At 44.7% G+C, this 21,671-nt stretch overlaps 2 protein-coding genes across 7 annotated transcripts in view; one reads left to right on the top strand and one right to left on the bottom strand.

Annotated features, from left to right (window-relative positions):
- The window catches only part of LOC306923894 (extracellular calcium-sensing receptor-like), a gene marked incomplete at both ends in the record, with an annotated part of 92,345 nt that extends 88,414 nt beyond the window's left edge, over positions 1 to 3,931 (bottom strand). The window contains 2 exons of the mRNA XM_079502240.1: positions 2,420 to 2,678; positions 3,674 to 3,931. Coding sequence (XP_079358366.1) covers positions 2,420 to 2,678; positions 3,674 to 3,931 — 517 coding nt within the window. The remainder of the gene's footprint in view (positions 1 to 2,419; positions 2,679 to 3,673) is intronic.
- A 5,935-nt stretch (positions 3,932 to 9,866) lies between these two features.
- LOC306922838 (protein phosphatase 1 regulatory subunit 12C) overlaps positions 9,867 to 21,671 on the top strand; it is a 79,437-nt gene continuing 67,632 nt past the window's right edge. For all 6 annotated transcript variants that reach the window (XM_079500697.1, XM_079500693.1, XM_079500695.1 and 3 more), the window contains exon 1: positions 9,867 to 10,436. In XM_079500697.1, coding sequence (XP_079356823.1) covers positions 10,044 to 10,436 — 393 coding nt within the window. In that variant the 5' untranslated portion in view covers positions 9,867 to 10,043. The remainder of the gene's footprint in view (positions 10,437 to 21,671) is intronic.

Here is a 21,671-nt window from a genome sequence, read left to right on the forward strand (position 1 = left end):
ACGCTCAAATTAACGCACATGTGTCACACAGAGATGGACAACAGTTAAATATTAATTCAATTAAATTAATGAACAACACGTGCATACAGGGATATGCAGTACCATAAATATATACAGTACAGCAGGTCTCGTCAACCATTTTCATATCAATTTATTCTGCATTTGAGCCACGGACCGCACCATTTGTTGACATTTCCCCTCTTAGACAAAAGATAATGTATTGATGTTGGTACCATTAGAGAGAGAGGTAACAGGAAAACACTGATCAAAATAAACAATTCTTCTACATTCTCTAATTGTGTAGACTTCTTGTAAAATAAGTCATGCAGATGTTTACCAATATTTTTGAGGTTTAGTTTTATGCTCTCAAGAGTTAAAGATCAATTAAACAATCCCTGCCGGGATTAATGTATTTGTTTATTGCACAAGGTTTTTCCCCTTTAAAAGGCTTATAGTAAGGCCCAGTAAGGCTATCCAATGTTGGAGCTACCACTACCTACTGGCGGAAAGTGGAACTGCAGCACGTTCATGACGACATGTGCGTAACGTGCAGCTAACGCTCCGGTTCGGTCTCTATCCTTTTATTATTACTCTATGGGCTGCCAGACTAAAGCTATGTGCGGGATCTACATGAATCCAGTGGCAGCGGTGGCCGAACGGATAGCGGCGCGGTCTTGATACCGGAAGGTTCCTAGTTCGAATCAGCCGTCCGACACGTTAAAAATTACCACCGCTGAAGTGCCCTTGAACAAGGCATTGAACCACTACGATGAAATGTGTTCTATGAGCAGGGCCTGGCTGGAAACAAGTTCTTGAGCTTAGCCCAGATACCCTGGGTAAATATAGATTTCATTTCATTTCATTTCAATGGCATGAGGCTTCGTGTTAAGGGTCGATTTGGTTACCAACTCTTCCATCATTTAGCTGTGGACCACGTGGCTGGAATCCCCTCAAGAACCACTGGTGTTCCCCGGACCACTGGTTGAAAACCACTGCAGCACCTTAAATACAGCTTAAATACACCTTAAATACAGTATAGGCCCCTACAGCACCTTAAATCTATACAGTACAGTTTACAAGCGTCTTTGTCGGGTGGAAACATTACGTACGTCCAAAAACTGTTACAGTATATATCATGTTTGAACACAAAATGCCTTTTGAGAACCCACACAGAGTAGTGTAACCGGACGATCCCTTTTTTTGTAATAACTAAGTCAAACTAAGCTCTAATCAAGCGCCGAATATCGCATTTTTAGCAGATTATGAGCCATAATGCATAAGCTCGTCTTAACGGGTATGGCACTTAAGCTTAATGATGACACCACATCGGAATTAAATATTTTCAACTGATTTTGATTGTCCATCGGCTGTACATAACAACCTTTATTTCATCTTCTTTAGAAATGTACCTTCTTTCACATCAATGGACTGAACTCATGCTTCCTTCAATGCATGAGGAGTCCAAGCTGCTTCTTTTCACCTGACGGGGGAGTTTCCCCGGTTAGACGTAGCACTAGCCCCAGTATGTTCCCTCAGCACTACGCTAATTCTGTAGCTCCGAGATGAGGTCACACCCTGGGCCCCTCCCACCGTGGTTCAGAAACGGAGCATGTTTCCACAAGGAACGCTTCTTACCCTTTTCTGCACAATGAATCCAAAAAGTGAAGGGCTAAAAAAGTTTTACACTAATTCAAACTTAGCAACGTCCAAGAAAATCCAACTTTAAACGGTTACACGAGCGTTACAGCGGTTGTTTAGTCAGCCGCTTCCATGTTTATCAAGGAAGTCGTGCGTGTGCATGCCGAGTGAACTGAAGTCAGTTGGAAATTTTCGACCAGGGGAAAATGTTGTTTTTATGTGGGCATGCCCACCAGTTCATTAGGTATGCCTGGTTTGCCTGGTGGGTGCATGGTGATTGTAGTATCTTGAATACGGAATACGCCACACCAGGTTACTGTAACAATATGTTGGTTGTTTATTTCTCAAGGGGGAAATACAGACTTGCTTCATACACACCGCGCCAAGTATAACTAACACTTCCTCCCAGGAGGTGGTTGCCTCCTACTGACTGCCTAGTCAGTCTGGTGTAGTTGTGCCCCCTCTTGGCCCGGTCCCGTAACAACATGCCAGCAACATAACATCCCCTTCCCCTTAAATTGTCACTACTAAAGTCAACCAAGGTCAACAACACAAAATACATATACATATATATATCCAGTACCCAGCCTAGGATAAGACACCCCAAACAAATACTAATGAAATGCCATGTTCATTCTGTTCTTGTTTTAAAACAAAAAATAATAATAATAAGTTCCTCCAGGTCTGATAGTGTGGGTGGACTACCACACTACCTAAAGGAGACATGGGCGCATTCTTGCCCATAAGCAATATCTCCTTTACCTGGTAAAGTCCTTCAAACGATCCGGTGGTCTCCTCTCTCTGTGAGAGCATCTCAGCTCCCCTCGCGACGCCCCATTCTCGCCGTCATTCTCCTCTGCCGATGTCGCTGCAGACCCTTCCTCGGTCCTTGCTGCGTCGCTGATATCCTGGGGGGGATCCTCGTTCCCGCCCCCTGCCTCCGCCGTGTAGCCGTTTTCCTCTGCCCCGGCTGCTGTTGCTGCTGCTGCCGGGTGATCTATCTCCTGAATAGTTGATCCACGTGTCTCCGGACCACTCCGCTGTTGCCCAACAACACTTTGTAAGACACTGGTCCTGTGATCTCCTGTACCAATCCTGGAATCCATTTAGGCCCATACCCAAAGTTCGTCGTATAGACTGTGTCTCCAATCTTAAAGTTACGAGCTGATGCATGCCTGTCATGATATGCCTTCTGACGTAGCTGCCTTGACTCCACTTTCTGCTTTAGGTCTGGGTGTATTAAATCCAATGTGCATCTCAGTTTTCTACCCATCATCATCTCCGCCGGAGACAACCCTGTCGTAGACTGGGGGGTAATGCGATAACTGAACATAGCCCTGTGCAGTCTTGTCTCCAATGTGTCCCCTGAACTCTTTCTCATGAGGCCCTTCAAGATCTGCACCGCTCTCTCCGCTAGTCCATTCGATGACGGGTGGTAGGGAGCTGCTGTAACATGTGTGATTCCGTTCTTTGCCATAAACTGCTTACTTGCCTCACTGACAAAACATTGGGCATTATCCGAACAAATTATTTCGGGAAGGCCGTGAGTACTAAAACTGCTCCTCAGGCAATTTATGGTAGCTGCTGATGTGGCTGAACTCACCGGGTACACATCCATCCACTTCGAGTGTGCATCTATTATTACAAGAAACATTCTACCCATGAACGGTCCTGCATAATCCATGTGCAGCCTCCTCCAGGGTTTGTCCGGCCACTCCCAGGGGTGGAGAGGTGCACTCGCAGGAGCCTTTCTGTGTTCTTGACATGTGGTGCATGACTTGACCTTCCGCTCTATGTCCATGTCCATATTTGGCCACCACAGATAGCTTCTGGCCAAACTTTTCATTCGACTCATACCTGGATGTGATTGATGCAGTTGCTCTAACATTGCCGTTCTGCCTTTCTGCGGAATGACAACTCGGGACCCCCACAGTACACACCCATCCTGAACACTAAGCTCCTGTTGTCTCTGTCTATAGGGACTAAACTCAGACCCCAGGTCACAAGGCCAACCCTTCAGCAAATACTCACGTACCCTTGCCAAAATGGGGTCTCTGCCTGTCCAGCTCTTGACCTGTGCCCCAGTCATTAGGGGGAATGGGTCTTGTGTCAGCATCAACACTTGGTCCTCTGCGAGAGCCGCCTCTGGACATTCAGGTAATGGTAGGCGGCTGAGTGCATCGGCATTTCCATTATCCTTTCCCGCTCTGTATCTGATCTCATATTCATATGCTCTCAGTGTCACTGCCCATCTCATGACTCTCGGCGAAGCCATCTGGGGCACCGCCTTCATCTCGTTGAATAGACTTATCAATGGTTTGTGATCAGTGTAGATTTGAAATTTCCTTCCATACAGGTATTTATGAAAACGTTTTACTCCAAATATCACAGCCAGCCCCTCTTTGTCCAATTGTGAATAATTCTTCTCTGCTGGATTTAGGGTGCGCGATACAAACCCAATGGGCTTTTCAGATCCATCCGTCATGCGGTGAGCCAGTACCGCCCCTACCCCATACGGTGAGGCATCACAGGCTAGTATCAACTCCTTGGTTTCATCATAGTGCACCAATACCCTGCTGGACTGTAACAGTTCTTTTGACTGCTTGAACACAGCTTCTTGTTCTGGTCCCCATGACCACGGCACCTCCTTTCTGAGCAGCTTGTGTAAAGGTGCTAATAAAGTAGACAGATTTGGTAGGAACTTGTTGTAGAAATTCAAGAGCCCTAGATATCCTTTCAGCTCGGTCACTGATGATGGTGTGGGTGCTTGCTGCACCGCTTTCACCTTCGCTGGCACTGGGTGAATGCCTGTGGTATCCACTCGATGCCCTAGAAACGTTACTTCCCTCTCCAAGAACTGGCATTTGCTTCTCTTTAATCGTAGCCCCGCTTCCTTCAGACGCTGTAGCACAGAGTCTAGTATTCTCAGATGATCCCGGTCATTCTTTCCGGTTAGTATTATGTCATCTAGGTAGATTGATACTTGAGGAATGCCCCTCAACACGCTCTCCATTGTCCGCTGAAAAATAGCTGGACTAGAACTCACCCCAAATGGTAATCTGGTGTACACAAAGAGCCCTTTGTGTGTATTTATTGTGACATATTTCCGAGATTCCTCATCTAACACTATCTGTTGATATGCATGACTCATATCTAACTTAGTGTATTTCTCTCCTTCTCCTAGGGTTGCAAACATGTCTTCCATTTTTGGAATGGGGTACTGTTGAAGTGGTGACACCTTATTTACAGTCAATTTGTAGTCCCCACACAATCGAACTGTGGCATCTGGCTTCAACACCGGTACCACGGGTGCCGCCCACTCTGAGAAGGTCACTGGTTCTATTATTTTATCCTTCTGCAACCTATCTATTTCTGCCTCCACCTTTTGTCTCATTGCAAAAGGCACTGATCTTGGTTTGTAGAATCGGGGCTGGGCATCACTGTCTACGTGTATCTTTGCCTCAAATCCCTGCAGCTTCCCCAGCTCCTCTTTGAATACTGTCTCATGTCTCATCAGTACGTCCTGTACTCTCACATCCTGTTCTGTTACCGTATTGACCCTTTGCCAATCCACCCCAGTGCTTTTATCCACCCTCGCCCAACCAGACTAGGCCCTGTTCCGTCGACTACTACCACTGGTAATGACTTTGTCCTGTCCCTGTACTCGACTTTCACATAAGCTGCTCCTACCACTGGTACTGTATGTCCACTGTACATTCTCAAGTTGATTCTACACTGCTTCAACTTGGGTGGCCTGGCCTGTTTAACCAAATTCTGAAATTCACCTGTTGACATTATTGTATAGCCACAGCCTGTGTCTACTTCATAAGTCACTGTTGCTCCATTCACCCTCAATTCCTGTCTCAGGGGTTCTTCTCGTGGAATGATTATCTCCTGCTCAATATTGTACACAGTTACTACATCCTCTGTACTATGTATGCTGTATACAGTGAAAACATCATCTTCCTCATTACTATCCTCCCTTCCCTCCTGAATGAAATGTGCCCTTTTTTCATATTTTCATATTTTCCTCTCTCCGCACTCACATTCTCACCTGCCTTTGACCTACAGGCCCTCCGAATGTGTCCAATTTTTCCACAATTATGACACTTTTCCTCTGCAAATCTACAGTCATTAGCAGAGTGGGTAGTTCCCGCACATCTGAAACATTTTCCATATTTGGCAGGCGGCTTCGGCCGGACATCCGCCACCTTGTTCACAGTTCCCTCCACAGCGCGACTCCATTTTGCGCTTTCCCGCGCGCTGTTTAACTCCTTAATGTCCTTATTAGCCGCCTCCATTGCCTGCGCCTTCTTCAAAGCAGTGTCAAAAGTCAATCCATCTGGCTCCGAGAGTAGCCTCCGTTGAATACTGTCCTCGTTGATTCCACACACTAAGCGATCTCTCAACATTATTTTGAGAGTATCTCCAAAGTTGCAGTCCTGCGCGAGCTTACGTAGCTCCGCCACATACTCCACCACAGATTCCTCTTGCCTCCTGTCTCTGGAGTTAAACTTCCACCGCTGTACTATTTCACTCGGTTTCGGGTTGAAATGATCTCTCAGCAGACTCACCAACTCATCATAGGATCGCTCTCCAGGGCGCTGAGGACTCAACAAGTTTCTCATCAATGTGTACGTCTGCGCGCCCACACAGCTTAGCAAAACAGCCCGTTTCTTCTCAGCATTTGCCACGTCATTTGCTATGAAAAAATGATCAAGTATTTCACAGTACTCCTCCCACGTCTGCACACCACTGTCAAAGTGTGCCATCGATCCCACAGTTCCAGCCATCTTCACAGACACAACCGCCGGCCCCGAGCCGCTCGCCACCACAACACTGTCCTCGTTCTCCACCGATGACTGTGTGACATGTGTCCGTCAAAAACGCTATAAAACTGTCCTTGTACTCAACCACACAATCTCTCGTCACCCGATAACTTCTTCCGATTTGTCCTCGTCGCCAATGTAGTATCTTGAATACGGAATACGCCACACCAGGTTACTGTAACAATATGTTGGTTGTTTATTTCTCAAGGGGGAAATACAGACTTGCTTCATACACACCGCGCCAAGTATAACTAACACTTCCTCCCAGGAGGTGGTTGCCTCCTACTGACTGCCTAGTCAGTCTGGTGTAGTTGTGCCCCCTCTTGGCCCGGTCCCGTAACAACATGCCCACAACATAACAGTGATGGGTGGTGATGGGTGGTGATCCACCTGAACTGAAGCCGCACCCACAGCTGTAGTTGTATGATACAGTGGGAGGGGTTAGGGGAGGGGCTGATGGTGTGATGTCACTATATTACTGTTTATTTCATTGGCCCATTTGACTGTCAAGGGTTCAGCCTCCAGGAAGAACCCTAAATACAAAGTTAATACACCATTGCACATAAAAACGATCCCAGGGTGTCTAGTACTGTATTGTCACCTCATAGACACATGACAAACTGGAAAAATACATAAATGGTGGCACTCCCTCTTAACAGTTTTGTATTGAGTTGTGCTTGAAATGTACTGTAATTCTCCAAACTGTCAATCAATCAATCAATCAATCAACCAACCAATCAATCAATCAATCAATCAATCAATCAATCAATCACGTCATTAGAACTCCCTCATAGCTTCCCAATGGCACCCCCTACTGAACTTTTATGATCACTACACCCATTCTGCTTTTGAGCCTTCACCTGAAGGTTCCCGAGGCCATAGGAATAAGTTCTCATTCGTGCCTGTGACTATCCAGGCTTTTCAATGCCAATGGGAGGAGGAGGTAACTTGTCGCTTCTTGTATGAATTATTTAATTATTATTATTTATTTATTTTTGTAATTTGTTATGAATTCCAATGCTACATTGATACCTTGAACTGCCATCCTGTTTTTATTAATTGTTCTATGTGTACCACGTGCTTTTATAGCCTATACCGTGTTTTGTATGTGATCCATGTCTGCCTTGTTATGTTTTGCTGCATGAGTAGGCCGGTAACAAGACAACTCACCCTTTTTGCACCTCCAAGTGAGTTGTCCGGACATCTCACCCCAAAAGTCCGGACAACTCACCAGACATCTCACCCCGGTGAGATGTCTTCACTTTCGGGGGTGAGCTGTCTTCACTTTCGGGCACTTTTGGGGTGAGTTGTCTTCACTTTCGGGTTGAGTTGTCTGACTGAATATGTACCCTTTGAGCTCTTTTATAGAATACTTTACTGAATATTTCACAAGAATATAACACAAGAGTCAAACTCACCCCGCCATGTCAGAAAGTGAAGACAACTCACCGGGGTGAGTTGTCCAGTATTCGGTAGGCCTACACACTAAATCGCCCTTCAGGGACAAACACATACATTAACTTGAACTTGTATTCAGGACGAGTAGTAAGTAGTAAAATTTATTTTACTTAAAAAAACACATGTTTAACTATTATGTTACTTTTCAGTGGCGTACAAAGTACTCAACTACACTACTACAGTAGCCTACTTAGTATGTTTACTCCTGGTGAATGTGAATGTTCCGCTGTCAAATTTGTATAAGCTTGAGTTAAAGTTCAGGAGAAGGACTACTTGCCTCTAAAATACATGTAATACTGCATTGCTGTATTAGAATGTTGACATAAGTAAAACATATATGTTCTATTGCATATAGACACACATTTAGCAGTGTTGCTCATTCCTTAAACGCATGGTCCTTACAAGCTGTACCTGGTTGTAAAGGTGACTAACCAACATTAAAATTATATACAATACCAATTAAAGTGGAGAAATAATGGACCAAAGTTAAGTGTCTGAACTTTTTGTTCTGAATATATATATACGCACGCACTCACGCACGCGCACCCACGCACGCGCACCCACACACGCACACACACAAATGAAATGAAATTAAATCTATATTTACCCAGGGTATCTGGGCTAAGCTCAAGAACTTGTTTCCAGCCAGGCCCTGCTCATAGAACACATTTCATCGTAGTGGTTGATGCCTTGTTCAAGGGCATTTCAGCGGTGGTAATTTTAACGTGTCACACACACACACACACACACACACACACACACACACACACACACACACACACACACACACACACACACACACACACACACACACACACACACACACACACACACACACACACACACACACACACACACACACACACACACACACACACACACACACACACACACACACATATCCGACAGCCCTACATATATTACACGCGACCACCAGTTACAAATTGCAGATTACACTGGTGTCATGTTTAGAGTTTCCCACCAAGGGGCGCACCAGGCCAAGGGTTTAGACAACCACCACCAGACACAGCCCGGACCAGGGTTTCCATGTCCGCTTATTATAAGCGACGTTGGGCTTCTTTTTCTATAAAGTTGCTTGTTAATATTATTTGCGATTGTTTCCTCCAGTGTTTGTCACACATTTTCATGTCAAGGACGAAGGACCCTAGGCCTACATCTAAAAATAAGTGAAGATAGGTTGAAAAGTACGTGGTTTGATTGATTGATTGAAGTATGTAGGCTATTAACAGTTTGCAGAATTACAGTAGGCCTACAGTAATTTCAAACACAATTCAATACAAAACTGTCAACTGTGAGTCAGTGGACGACCAATAAAGCACTACGCTTGTTTACAAGAGGGTCCACCATGTTCAATTCATCATAGAGACATACAAATATACACTTCTATATAGCCACAAAACAGGAACCGGGGACCCCTGTCCCAAACAGGAACCGGGGACCCCTGTCCCACAGGGGTCCTTGAGGGAGTTCCAGGGGGTCCCCAGCTAAATGATAGTTAAATGGAACCAAATGGACACTAACGGGTCCATTTGGTTCCTGTACACTCTCAGAGTTAAATTAACATTGATTTTACAATATAAATTGTGGGTCCCAGAGATAGAAATGGCATCCGTATGGGGGTCCGTCCGTAGACTAAATGCATGTCAAACTGGGGGTCCTTGAAATTAAACGGGTTGAGAATCACTGCCGTAGAAATCTTCTCTTATTGGGGGTCCCTGGCATATCTTTTCAAATGGGGGTCCGCGGGGCTAATTAGTGTCAATTTGGGGGTCCTTGAAATGAAAAGGTTTTTGGAACCTCTATAGACCAAACCCGTCCTCCGCTTATTTCTCGCGCACAATCTGGCAACAACACTGACCCTGCCAGACAGACAGCCAGCCATCCAGCCTGCCTGCCTGCCTCCTCTCTGTCCCCGGCGGTAGAGCGTGTTGTTGCGGCGGGGCAGAGAGAGCAGAGAGTCCACCAGTAAAGAGAGAGGACCCAGAAACAGAAGAGCCACGGTCCACCCATCCACACACACACACACACACACACACGCGCGCGCACACAACAACACAACCACAGAGAGTGAGAGAGAGGAGGAGAAGAGGAAACAACATGGCGGCGACCGACCGCTCCCGGTCCGAAGCCGCTAAGCAGCGCCGCCAGGACCAGCTGCAGCGCTGGCTGGGCTCCGAGACGGACACCGGGGGAGGACCGCGGGAGGACTGTAGCAGCAGCGGCGGCCCGGGGGGTCCCGGAGGCCCGCCCGGCGGTGCGGGACCGGGGGGCCCCGGCCCACCGACGACGGGCCCCGGCGGAGGAGGAGGACAGAAGAACCAGAGCTCCGCCGCCGCCGGGGCCGGGCGGGTCGCCCGGGTCCGCTTCGCCCAGGGAGCCGTGTTCATGGCCGCCTGCTCGGCCGGAGACCGAGAGGAGGTGGCGGTGCTGCTCCGCCAGGGAGCCGACATCAACCACGCCAATGTGGACGGCCTGACAGCTCTGCACCAAGTAAGACTTTATTACACTTATTATACTTTATTATTATACTTTATGAGTTGTATTCCTGGCAGCTCTGCACCAAGTAAGACTTCATTACACTTATTATACTTTATTATTATACTTTGTAACTTATATACCCGACATCCCTGCATATACCTACCTTTTTATACTTATAACTTATACATTATAACAGCTCTGTTACTGTACCACGTAAGACTTTATTACATTATTATTATACTCATAACGCAGGCTATTAGCTTACCTTATCCTAACCCTGACAGCTCTGCACCAATAAGACTTGTTCTAATGTTCTAATAATTACATTAACCGTGATAATGATGATAATGCCACTCCAAAAGTAAGTTACACACCTTGTACTTGCATTATGTTTACATTTTGGAGGACACTCCCCGTTAGAAATGGATACATTGTTGCCACATTTACAACTTAAAGTTACTTTGTTGTTATGGTTGGAGAAGAAAGTAGGCTACTCATTTTGATTGTCTTTTTTTTTGGTAACTCAGAGAAATGTACAACTTGTTAAACTCCCCAGAGTTAGGCTACTTTGCCATGGTGGATATATACATTGTTGCCATAATGTTACTGTGTGTTAAAGTTATTTTGTGTTGTCATTGTTGAAGAGGTAGTAGTCCTACACATTGTACCATTGTCCATTTGGTTACATTTGTACAACTCCCGGACTCGGAGATGGATACATTGCTGGGTGTTAAACGTTACTTTGTTGCCATTGTTGTTGTTGTCATTGTTCACAAAGTAGTCCTACGCATTTTGATTGTTATTGTTGTAGCCTAACTCTGGGAGTAGAGTCAAAGTCGAAGTCGTACGATTAGTTACACACGTTACCGCAGTGAAATTTGTTCTCCGCATTTGACCCATCTCTTGGAGCGGTGAGCCGCAGCGTGCGCTGCGCTCGGGAATCATTAGTAGATTTGACCCCCCAATCCAACCCATTGATGCCGATTGTCAAGCAGGGAGGCATTGGTTCCCATTTTTACAGACTTTGGTATGACCCGGCCAGGGATCGAACCCCCGACCTCCCAGTTTCAGGGCGGACACTCTAACCACAAGGCCACTGTCTGGTCCGATCGATCGGCCACAGATCGGTGATCGTCCGGTTTTCACTCCAAATGACCCGATCGGTGATCTGCAATTTACCCGATCTGGAGAAACCGATCTTTTAAGTGGTATAAAAGTCAATCAGATATATAGTATAACATCGTTTTGCATCTTTGTGACAGGCCTAAACATTGTCCCCTTCCTCCCCACGCACAGGGAAATTACAGTACACTTGTACAGTACACTTCCCGGAGTTAGAAATGGATGCATTAATCATATTGTTCCACTGTGTGTGTCGATGTAAGGCTACTTTGTTGTCAAAATAGAAGTAACATTTCTATGACACGTAGTTGCAGATGCACAGAGCGGTCATACAATGTATCCAATGTTGTCAAGAAAAGGGGAGGAGAAAAAAAAGCAGCCAAACTTGGCCGTGGTGCAATAAAATAGCTCGAGTTACTCCACGAACAGGTCGAGTTGTTTATGCCCTTAAACAGAAACACACTAGACATTACATATATAGATGTATCAATGGGTTCACAGGGTTTGTATGGTTTATTATAATTCACTTATTTATTGTAGTGGAGGTCGGGTTTTTTTGCAAAGGTGTGTGTGTGTGTGTGTGTGTGTGTGTGTGTGTGTGTGTGTGTGTGTGTGTGTGTGTGTGTGTGTGTGTGTGTGTGTGTGTGTGTGTGTGTGTGTGTGTGTGTGTGTGTGTGTGTGTGTGTGTGTGTGTGTGTGTGTGTGTGTGTGTGTGTGGGGTTTTGATTGTATTGCTGTATTGTCCCTTTTGCTTTGACAATGTAAACGTATGTTTTCTGAGAGAGAGAGAGAGAGAGAGAGTGATGTCACTGATTGGTCAGTTTAGTGACACATTCATTGGTGGAATTTCCTCCAGGTGTTTATAGGACATTGTTATCAGCCAATGAACATGTCTGTCCCGTGACATTGTATTCAAGCTCCACTAATCGGTACGAAGACAACACTGTAGTGTTGATATTGTTTGGCATTTATTCCTTTAAATGTTTTATAACATCAGCGTCGGGTTAAACAAGGTCACGCCATCATATTTGTATCCTTTTTCCTCCGATACAATACAAGTGATGGACCTTTTCATAGAAGTACAGATTGGCTGGCAGGCTGGCTGGCTGGCTGGATATCTGGCTGGATGGCTGGCTGGCTGACTGACTGATTGTTGTGACTGGCTGGCTGAATATCTGGATGGCTGGCTGACTGACTGACTGATTGTGACTGACTGACTCATGGGTGGCTGGCTGACTGACTGATTGTGACTGGCTGGCTGACTGATTGACTGACCGACCGACCGAATGAACAAACGATTATCGTCCCATCCCAAATTGTATATCATCTAGGTGTAACACCTCATCTACACAGGCAAGGAGTGAGTGTTCCGACGGAAATATTGTGTGGAAAAACTGTCCTGATATGGAGTGTCGTGTCGACCACTGCGTTGCCACGTAGCCTGAACCCATCAAATACGCAATAACTAGTGGCCTGTAGATCTCAACCAATGGAAGTGTTTGCGGCCGCGAAACCTCGCTCAAATAGAGACTGCGAGTGAATATAAGAGGGGTGGACGTCACGGTGAGTCAGGACAGTATCGTTGAAAAACGTGTATTCTAATGACATTTTGGTGTCTTTGGTGTTTTGTTGTACCGCTAGCTATCATATGTGACTCTGTTCCACACAGACGCATATTATATAATTAACATTACATTTAGTCTGACTCTGTTCCACACAGATACATATTGTGAACCTGGCTGAACTACATGCATGCAGAACGGCTACTTTCAAAATGCCTCCTTCTTATACAGTATAGGTGACAATTTGGCCAATGTTTGACCATTTGTTTAATGGTATTTAGAAATGCGCAGCTGCGGGGGCACGGTGGCACAGTTGGTAGTGCTGTCGCCTCACAGCTAGAAGGTCCTGGGTTTGATTCCCGCTCGGGACGCTGTGGGTGCTGGCGGCGTGTTTCCTCCTCCGCGTCATCAGTGCCCATACCCGAGGCAGGGTTGGCGAAAGGGCCTTTCTGTGTGGAGTTTGCATGTTCTCCCCGTGTCCCCTAGAGTAGGTAGGTACCCTCACAAAAAACATGCAGTAGTCCTGGTCTCTAAACTGCCTCCCCCTGGCCAGCCGGGGCGCCTGATGGAGGGGAAAGGAATTGGTTGGAATAACATGTTCCTTCCACGCGCTACGTCAACCAGGGAAACTCCCCCTGTCAGGTGTAAAGGAGCAACTTGGACACTCAGGCATGAAGGAAGCATGAGTTCAAGTCCGTTGCTCTCCCCATGTCCCCCATATATGTGGACTAGGTTGGCGGAGGGTGTGTAGAGCCCAGGATCACATTAGATAATTGACACAGGGGTGAAAAATGGGTTACAAAATCGTGGGATAAAAATGATAGAAAAAAAAGGAATGCGCAGCTGCACTCTGTATAGCCTACACACTTGCATGCTGGTTTGTTTACTGTTTTGTGAGAAAGCCATGTTTAGCACATTAATTGATTCTCTGCCAAGGACGTATTTTGACATATGTTGTGTGTTTTCAGCGCTCTTCGCTAACCTCATCAGTCACCGCCGTTTGACTCTCATTGAAACACTCTACTACAGTGGTTTTTAACCAGTTTCATTTCAAGGAGTCAAGGGCTGGGTTTCCCAAACGCATATGGTGTAAGACTTGTAGTGCTGCACATGCTCAGATGCTCATCTAGGTCGCACACAGAAGCCTGTGAACATAGACATTTCGTGCATAGATGTGCCACGCAATGGTAGGCTCAGGCCTCAGGCCTGGTATGGTAGGCCTCAGGTCTACCATTCTGAAATTTAATTTAATATTTGGACTGCTGGACAGCTGACAGTAGGCTCTCTTTACTCTTAATATATATATATATATATATATATATATATATATATATATATATTAAGAGTAAAGAGAGCCTACTGTCAGCTGTCCAGCCTACCATTGCGTAAATGTCTATGTTCACAGGCTTCTGTGTGCGGCCTAGAGGAGCATCTGAGCATGTGCAGCACTACAAGTCTTACACCATATGCGGAAAAAAAGAAAAGAAGAAGCGCTACGTGGGTCCTTTATATGTAGAGAGAACTGTTGACAGGTGCTCTTTGGAGACGGTTTCATATAGCAAAGCACAAGAGTTCTTAAAAAGTTCTATACCTTGAGTCAATGTCACTGTGGAAGGAGATATAAGGTGGCGAACTTAAAGGACCACTTCACCACTTTTCAACTTCTCTTCCTATAATTGGTCCTAACTAATGTTCATGATAAAATACCACAATTGTTTCCTACTCAGTATGTGTCTCATAGGAAGCCTGTGGGCAGTTCAGAAACCCATCCACCAGTGACATCATCGATGGTGAATCCAAGCTAATAGAAACGGCAGGCTTTCTTTTCCTGAAAAGTTGCAATGCAAAAGTTGAAGCCATCGTTCTCACGATAATACAAATCTAAATATATTTTAAAAACAAATCTTGTTAAAAAAAAAATCTGCCTAATGATGATGTCACTCAGTGATGTAAATAGGTTTTCAATGTAATGGGTCCCGGTCCAGACCCCCAGGAATGCGTGTGGCGGTCCCTCTACTGTACCCTCTACATTTTTTTTTATAAAAAAAAAATATATATAAAAATATCAAATAAGCCTATACAGTATATGTTTTTATGTAGGCTAGTAGTATTAGCAAGCAGTAAGAAATACTAATAGTGGGCAACAGTGGATTTAACATAGCTTAATATACCAACCAAAAGTTGTTTGCAGTTGCAATTATTGTTCTTTGCCAAAATGCAAATAGGCTTGCCATTGTGGATGTAAAATAATTTCTTTGGAAAAGTGGAACTTAGAAGTCACTTGAGTCCCTGTCTACAGGGAAGAATGCCCTGCCCTACACAGTACACACACATACACACAAGACAAGAGACAAAAGAGAAGCGTTTATACAGCTGCCATTAATAGTGCCGTTGATTGCCAAGTCAAGTCAAGTCAGGGGTCAGGGTCAACGAGGCTCGTTAACCAGCTGATTCATATTTGCGTTGAAAGCGCATCCACCGCATAGAGTATAGGGGAATCAAGGGGATCCACCGAGCTCAAAGCATGTTGGAGTGACAAGCGAGCGGAGCAACACACTAAAATCGGTCGTGGATTTATTTTGGCCGGTCAATTTGAGATGAAAAGGTTAGTACTAGCAGACCTGTATATGTATAACGATCAATATTATTCCAGAGTGGTCCAAGAAATACGTTTAAGACGATCGAGGGCTCATCATGTCGTGTCTCTCTCTCTCTCTCTCTCTGTGTGTGTGTGTGTGTGTGTGTGTGTGTGTGTGTGTGTGTGTGTGTGTGTGTGTGTGTGTGTGTGTGTGTGTGTGTGTGTGTGTGTGTGTGTGTGTGTGTGTGTGTGTGTGTGTGTGTGTGTGTGTGTGTGTGTGTGTGTGTGTGTGTGTGTGTGTGTGTGTGTGTGTGTGTGTGTGTGTGTGTGTGTGTGTGTGTGGTGACCGAAAGAGTGCTAGACTTCCACGTGGAACAGTGTGACCGAAAGAGTGCTAGACTTGTAGAACAGTGTGTGACCGAGAGAGTGCCATAGTCTTCAGTGCAGCCAGGACGCAGAGGACTTTGTTGTAATGCGTCCCATAACTATAAAGTGCGTTTTGGGACGCAAAACGCACCCTATTTACATCACTGGTCACTGGTGGAAGGGTGTCCGAACTGCCCAAAGCCCTCCTATGAGACACAGACTGAGTAGGAAAAAATGGTGGTTTTTTATCATGAACATTAGTGAGGACCAATTATATGAAGAGATGTTGAAAAGTGGTGAAGTGGTCCTTTTAAAAGGGGGTCCAAGGCAGCTCTGTCCAGTAGAAGTAGAAAAATCCTTTATTTCATTAATTAGTTAAATATTAAAAACAAGAGTTAAAAACACGACCAACGCGTTTCGGCCTGCATGGGCCTTCATCAGGGTCAACTGATATGATACACCATATGCGTTTGGGAAACCCAGCCAATGACCATTATTACTTGCGCAAGCAGAGTGTGCAAGTAATGTTATCAGTCAGGTGCTACGATGCGCGCGTTCGGGGCCAGCACATGTTATGACGTCATATGCTGGCCCCAAGCTGACCGTGCAGGTATGTTTTCCGGTATCCTACGAAGCATATGTCCCATGACGTGATGAAGATATGTACCAATGTCCCTTAGAATGCACGTGAAATTATGTCATACGGACATACGGAAAATGACCGCGCAGGTATGCTTTCCGTGAACCGTGATGAAGATTATGTTCCAACGCCAGGGTATAATTGGTTGACGATGGTGCCGTAATGATGATATGTTTCAGTGTCAAGTACATACGCATCAAACCACCCAGCTAATCACATTATACCACTATACCACTCAAACTACATATACATACATATAGACATATACACATATATGGACATATGAGCATATGACGTGATGAATATATGTACCAATGCCAGGGTATAATTAGTTATCGATGGTGACGTAACCATGACATGTTTCAATGTCGGGTGGACTAAAGGTAATGCCCCTATGTATACATGTATGTATGTAATCTGACACCACTGCCATAACAGGCATAAGTAATCATTACCATACTTCAAAATACTACTTTTTCTCCTCCAAAAGCAAGGTACGTAGTAAATAGCTAAACCTAATAATTCAATATTGCAAACGTTCCTTCACAGAGAGGCTGAGATTTGAAAGTTTGTAGCGGTCTACAGTACTTGCACGCTCTGCTTGCGCACTAGTACTTGTGTGCAACAAGCAAGTAGGCACTCGACAGAGTGCAGTTCTAGTTTTTTCTGCTTTTGATCCACGGACCACCATTTGATGACATTAAGCCTCTCCGACCCAACCAAAACAAATTAATTTGTTGTCGTTGAGCTGCAATTTGTAAAAATGGCAAAATATGACTCCTAACGTTGTTGAAGTGGGACTCATAAAATGTCCCTGGGACTCATCTAAATGACCATCCCTGCATCCCGGGACTCATTACATTGAAAACCTATTTACATCACTGCCTTACGGAGGGCTTGCCGCTGCCATGTTAGAGGATGTTCTGTAGAAACGGCTCCCCCTAGAGGATGTTCTGTAGAAACGGCTTCCCCTCCACTCCCACGTTAGAGGATGTTCTGTAGAAACAGCTCCCCCTAGAGGATGTTCTGTAGAAACGGCTCCCCCTCCACTCCCACGTTAGAGGATGTTCTGAAGTATTCAGGGCAGCCACATATTTCAAAGACCTCTGTGTAAGTTGTGTGAGGTCACAATTTGGTCACAAATTTCACCATAACACGGCCATGCTGGAGTGATAGAGTGTGAGTGAGCGAGTGTGAGAGGTTTTGGATTGTGGAATTTGGCCTTTTGTCTCTGCGTTTTGTGTCGTTCCACTTCCAGGGTTGGCCATAGGGTGGCGCTTTTCAACTGACCCTAAACATTGAAGGCATGGTCGCTTTGACAAAAAAAAAATATATATATTTTATTTTTTGCTAAAGCACAGAGAAAGGCTCCGCGGTTAACAATTTAAGGGCCCCAGACGGAGATCACCGTCAAGTTCAAGTGCACGGTCAGTTGCCCGAGACGGAGATTGATAAAAACGACGGAGATTAATGATATCAAAACCGGTCGCATTGCTACACAGCCTAGGAACGCTTGTTGCCCAATCCTCGGTGTTGTACAACAGTGACACGTCATCGAAAATGTTCCCTGCCTGTTTAGCGGACGACAACGGAAATCTTAAAACGTTCATAACTCGCGATCTAAATCATCCCGTCTAATTATGAAAAAAGATCCTGTGTTAGAAGGCGCTCCGCGGTCTAGATTTATTCTGACCTGTCACGATTTCACATTTAACCCATTTTTGGCGGGAACCCTTTTTGGTGTTTAAAGCATTTATGCTTTAGCTATTGAAAAATAGCAGATCTACAAGCAGCTTTTCAGATGGGGGTCGGCGGCCAAATACATATAATTCTTGGGGTTCTTGACATGAAATATTGAGCACCACTGACATAGAAACATGAGGTATTTCAGATGATTTAGAAGACATTTTTTTAATCAGGCCTAAATCGGTTAAAGGAGCATACCACTCATTTTCAACATTTTGCTATGGTGAATCACATCTTGATGACATCATCAAGATGTGATTCATCATGTTAATGATTTTTTTCGGACCTCCAGTTCTAGGTATATTAATGACATAGTAAAATGTTGAAAATGAGTGGTATGCCCCTTTAAATATACAAAGGAATCACAAAAATATGAAATGACACATTTAATATTTATTTCAATATTTTTCCCTATCAATTTTTGAAAAATGTATGGACATTTTTCAACATGGAAACGATTGCCAATTATTTAACTAGTATAACTACACAACTAGTATAACTACATAATTATACTACTTTAGTTAATTAATTAACGATTTATGTAAAAAAAAAAAGTGATTATCTCAAATAATTGCGGCGATTATGTAATAATTGTGACAGGCTTAGTTACTACTTTAAAGCTAAGGGAAAAACGGAACATTGCTGGCAGGGGGTGACATATTTATTAATTTACACTTAACCCTGTGGCAGGTTAAAACTAACCTGTGGCTTCCTGTGAGGTTAGGTTTAGGGTTGGGTTTTGGGTAGAGTGTGTCAAGGGTGACGTAACGATGAGCTATAGTTGTTATGTCACCCCCCCTATCTATAAGGTGCTTCGCACAGTGGCGTGCACAGATAGACGCCCTTTTGGCAATGTGCCCTTTTGAACCCCCCCCCTTTTTTTGTACAGTGTACACTGTACAGTATGTGGACCATGGTGACATTGATCAATTCTTGATGGAAAGCTTCCAATATTATTTAGGCCCCAAAATCTAAAAATCTCACACTATTAAGGCAACCGGCAGGTTCCACGCGCTGCACAAGGGGCCCTTTTTTCACTTGATCACCTACCCCTCTAAAAGTCTATGCACGCCACTGGCTTCGCACCAGCGTCTTCCTTGGATGGATTAATAATGATATCAGTAATAATATCAGTTACTTCGAGTTGCTCTTTTAAAGTCGCCAATTGGCGTAGCCCTACGGCAATTGCGCTTTTATAGTGCATTCGATCGATCAAGTCATAATGCTACTTACGTTAGCATCGGGTTGCTAGCTGCTGTTGTCATAACACTGGGTCGCGCCATCTTAGATCCTCACAACATAAACACCCCTTCTATCTGTTTCTTTCAATCGCCTGTATCTCCTATGTCTTGTCCCAGGTGGCATTTTTGGTCAAAACAAGGTTTATTCCACGGCAGGGAGCCGGCGATGTGAAGCCCTCCACTGCACCGGATTTAGCTCCGTTTGCTACAGAGGACCTGGCCATGCATCGTCCTATACTTCCTATTTTATGATCAGTATCGGAAGTCTGGAAATGTGGCTTTTCATAATAAGAGCTAAACTGGGAAAAAGCCTGGCGTGAATTATATCATAATTTGTCAATAAATGCTAGCGCTGTAAGTGTTAACCTGCCACACATGTCAGGAGCCACGGGTGAGTTTTAACCCGGCCACGGGTTAGTTGTAACTGGCCATGCATATCGGGAGCCACGGGTGAGTTAGACGAGAAAAGATTCTACAAATGCCTTCTAAATCCTGACAGTTTTCTGAAAAAACAATTTCTATGTCAGTCGTTCTTAAACATTTTCATGTCAAGGACCCCTAAGAATATAGGTAATTGGCCGCCGACCCCCATCTGAAAATATGTTGTTCCAGGGACCCCCCCCTCCCCCCCAGTAAGCAAAGATTTGAGTTAAAAACTCTCTCTGAAAGAATATATATTCAAAGATTTGCAACACATTTTCACGATAAAAAAAAAAAAAAAAAAGATCTACAAGCTCGTAGCGCGGCACTCCGCGCTATGAGCTTGTAGATCTGCTATTTTTCAATAGCTAAGGTAGATTACAACTAACTCGGCCACGGGTTATAGTTGTCACTGGCCATGCATATTATCACAAGCGATGGTGTTGTCGGACTAAATGCCCGTCGGACTGTTGCATCGTGTCTAACCAACACATGCACCGTGGCCTGAGTGCAGTCATAACAGGCTGAGAGAGAGGCTGCTCACGGTCACACAGTCTGGATCGTGTCAGTGTCATCCGGCCTCTCACACCGATGCGGCGAGCGAGTCCCTGTGGCACTTTAATCATAGCTTGTGTTGCTGCGATGGCTTTACATCCACTACAAACAGACAGATTAAACCCTCAAATGGACATGACGCATGCTATGTATGCAGCAGCCACGCTACTACTGGGGGACATAGTTTAGATTTTTTTTAACCAGTGGTCCGGGGACCACCAGTGGTCCTTGAGGTGGGTTCCATGTGGTCCCCAGCTAAATTATGGAGTTGGTAACCAAATGGACCCTTGTAGATCTTTAACTCTTGAGAGCATAGCATAGCACCAAAAGGTGGAAATAGCCAAAAGTGCACGTGTGGATATATTGTGGCCCTTTGGATTGAGAGTGGAAATATTGTGGCCCTCTGGATTGAAAGTGGAAATATTGTGGCCCTCTGGAGTGAGTGTGGAAATATGGTGGCTCTCTGGAGTGAGTGTGGAAATATAGTGATGGATGGATGGATGGATAGATGGATAGATCATTCAACGGATAAAAAAAAAAACACACACACCAAATTTCCCCACTTACAAAATAATCACACCCGTGTGAAGTGAGGTGGCGCTCTTATCATCGTACATCATCATGACATAAAATAGACACTATGCCTATAGAGCGTCGCAGTCCCGCCCCCTCGAGAGACCCGAAAAATAAATCCCTGTTCATTTTCCTCATAGACTTTTCAGAAAGTATTTATTTAAAGACGTTTACGCCGCGGACAAAGCCAACTCTTGTCGTGACAAATCATGACAATAAACACAATGTTTTGGGCCAAACAAAGAATTAGAAAGTCGAAGAAAACGGCAGGTTACAACACTTTTTGTTGTTTTTCTAATTTGTAATTATTTGTTTGGTCCAAAATATTGTGTTTGTTGTCATGATTTGTCACGACTCGAGTTGGCTTTGTACGACGCTTAAAAGGTCTTTAAATAAATACTTTTTGAAATGTCTATGGGAAAAATGCATTGGGATTCATTTCCT

The sequence above is a fragment of the Electrona antarctica genome (assembly GCF_951216825.1).
Source record: "Electrona antarctica genome assembly, chromosome: 5".
In the NCBI taxonomy this organism is placed as follows: domain Eukaryota; kingdom Metazoa; phylum Chordata; class Actinopteri; order Myctophiformes; family Myctophidae; genus Electrona; species Electrona antarctica.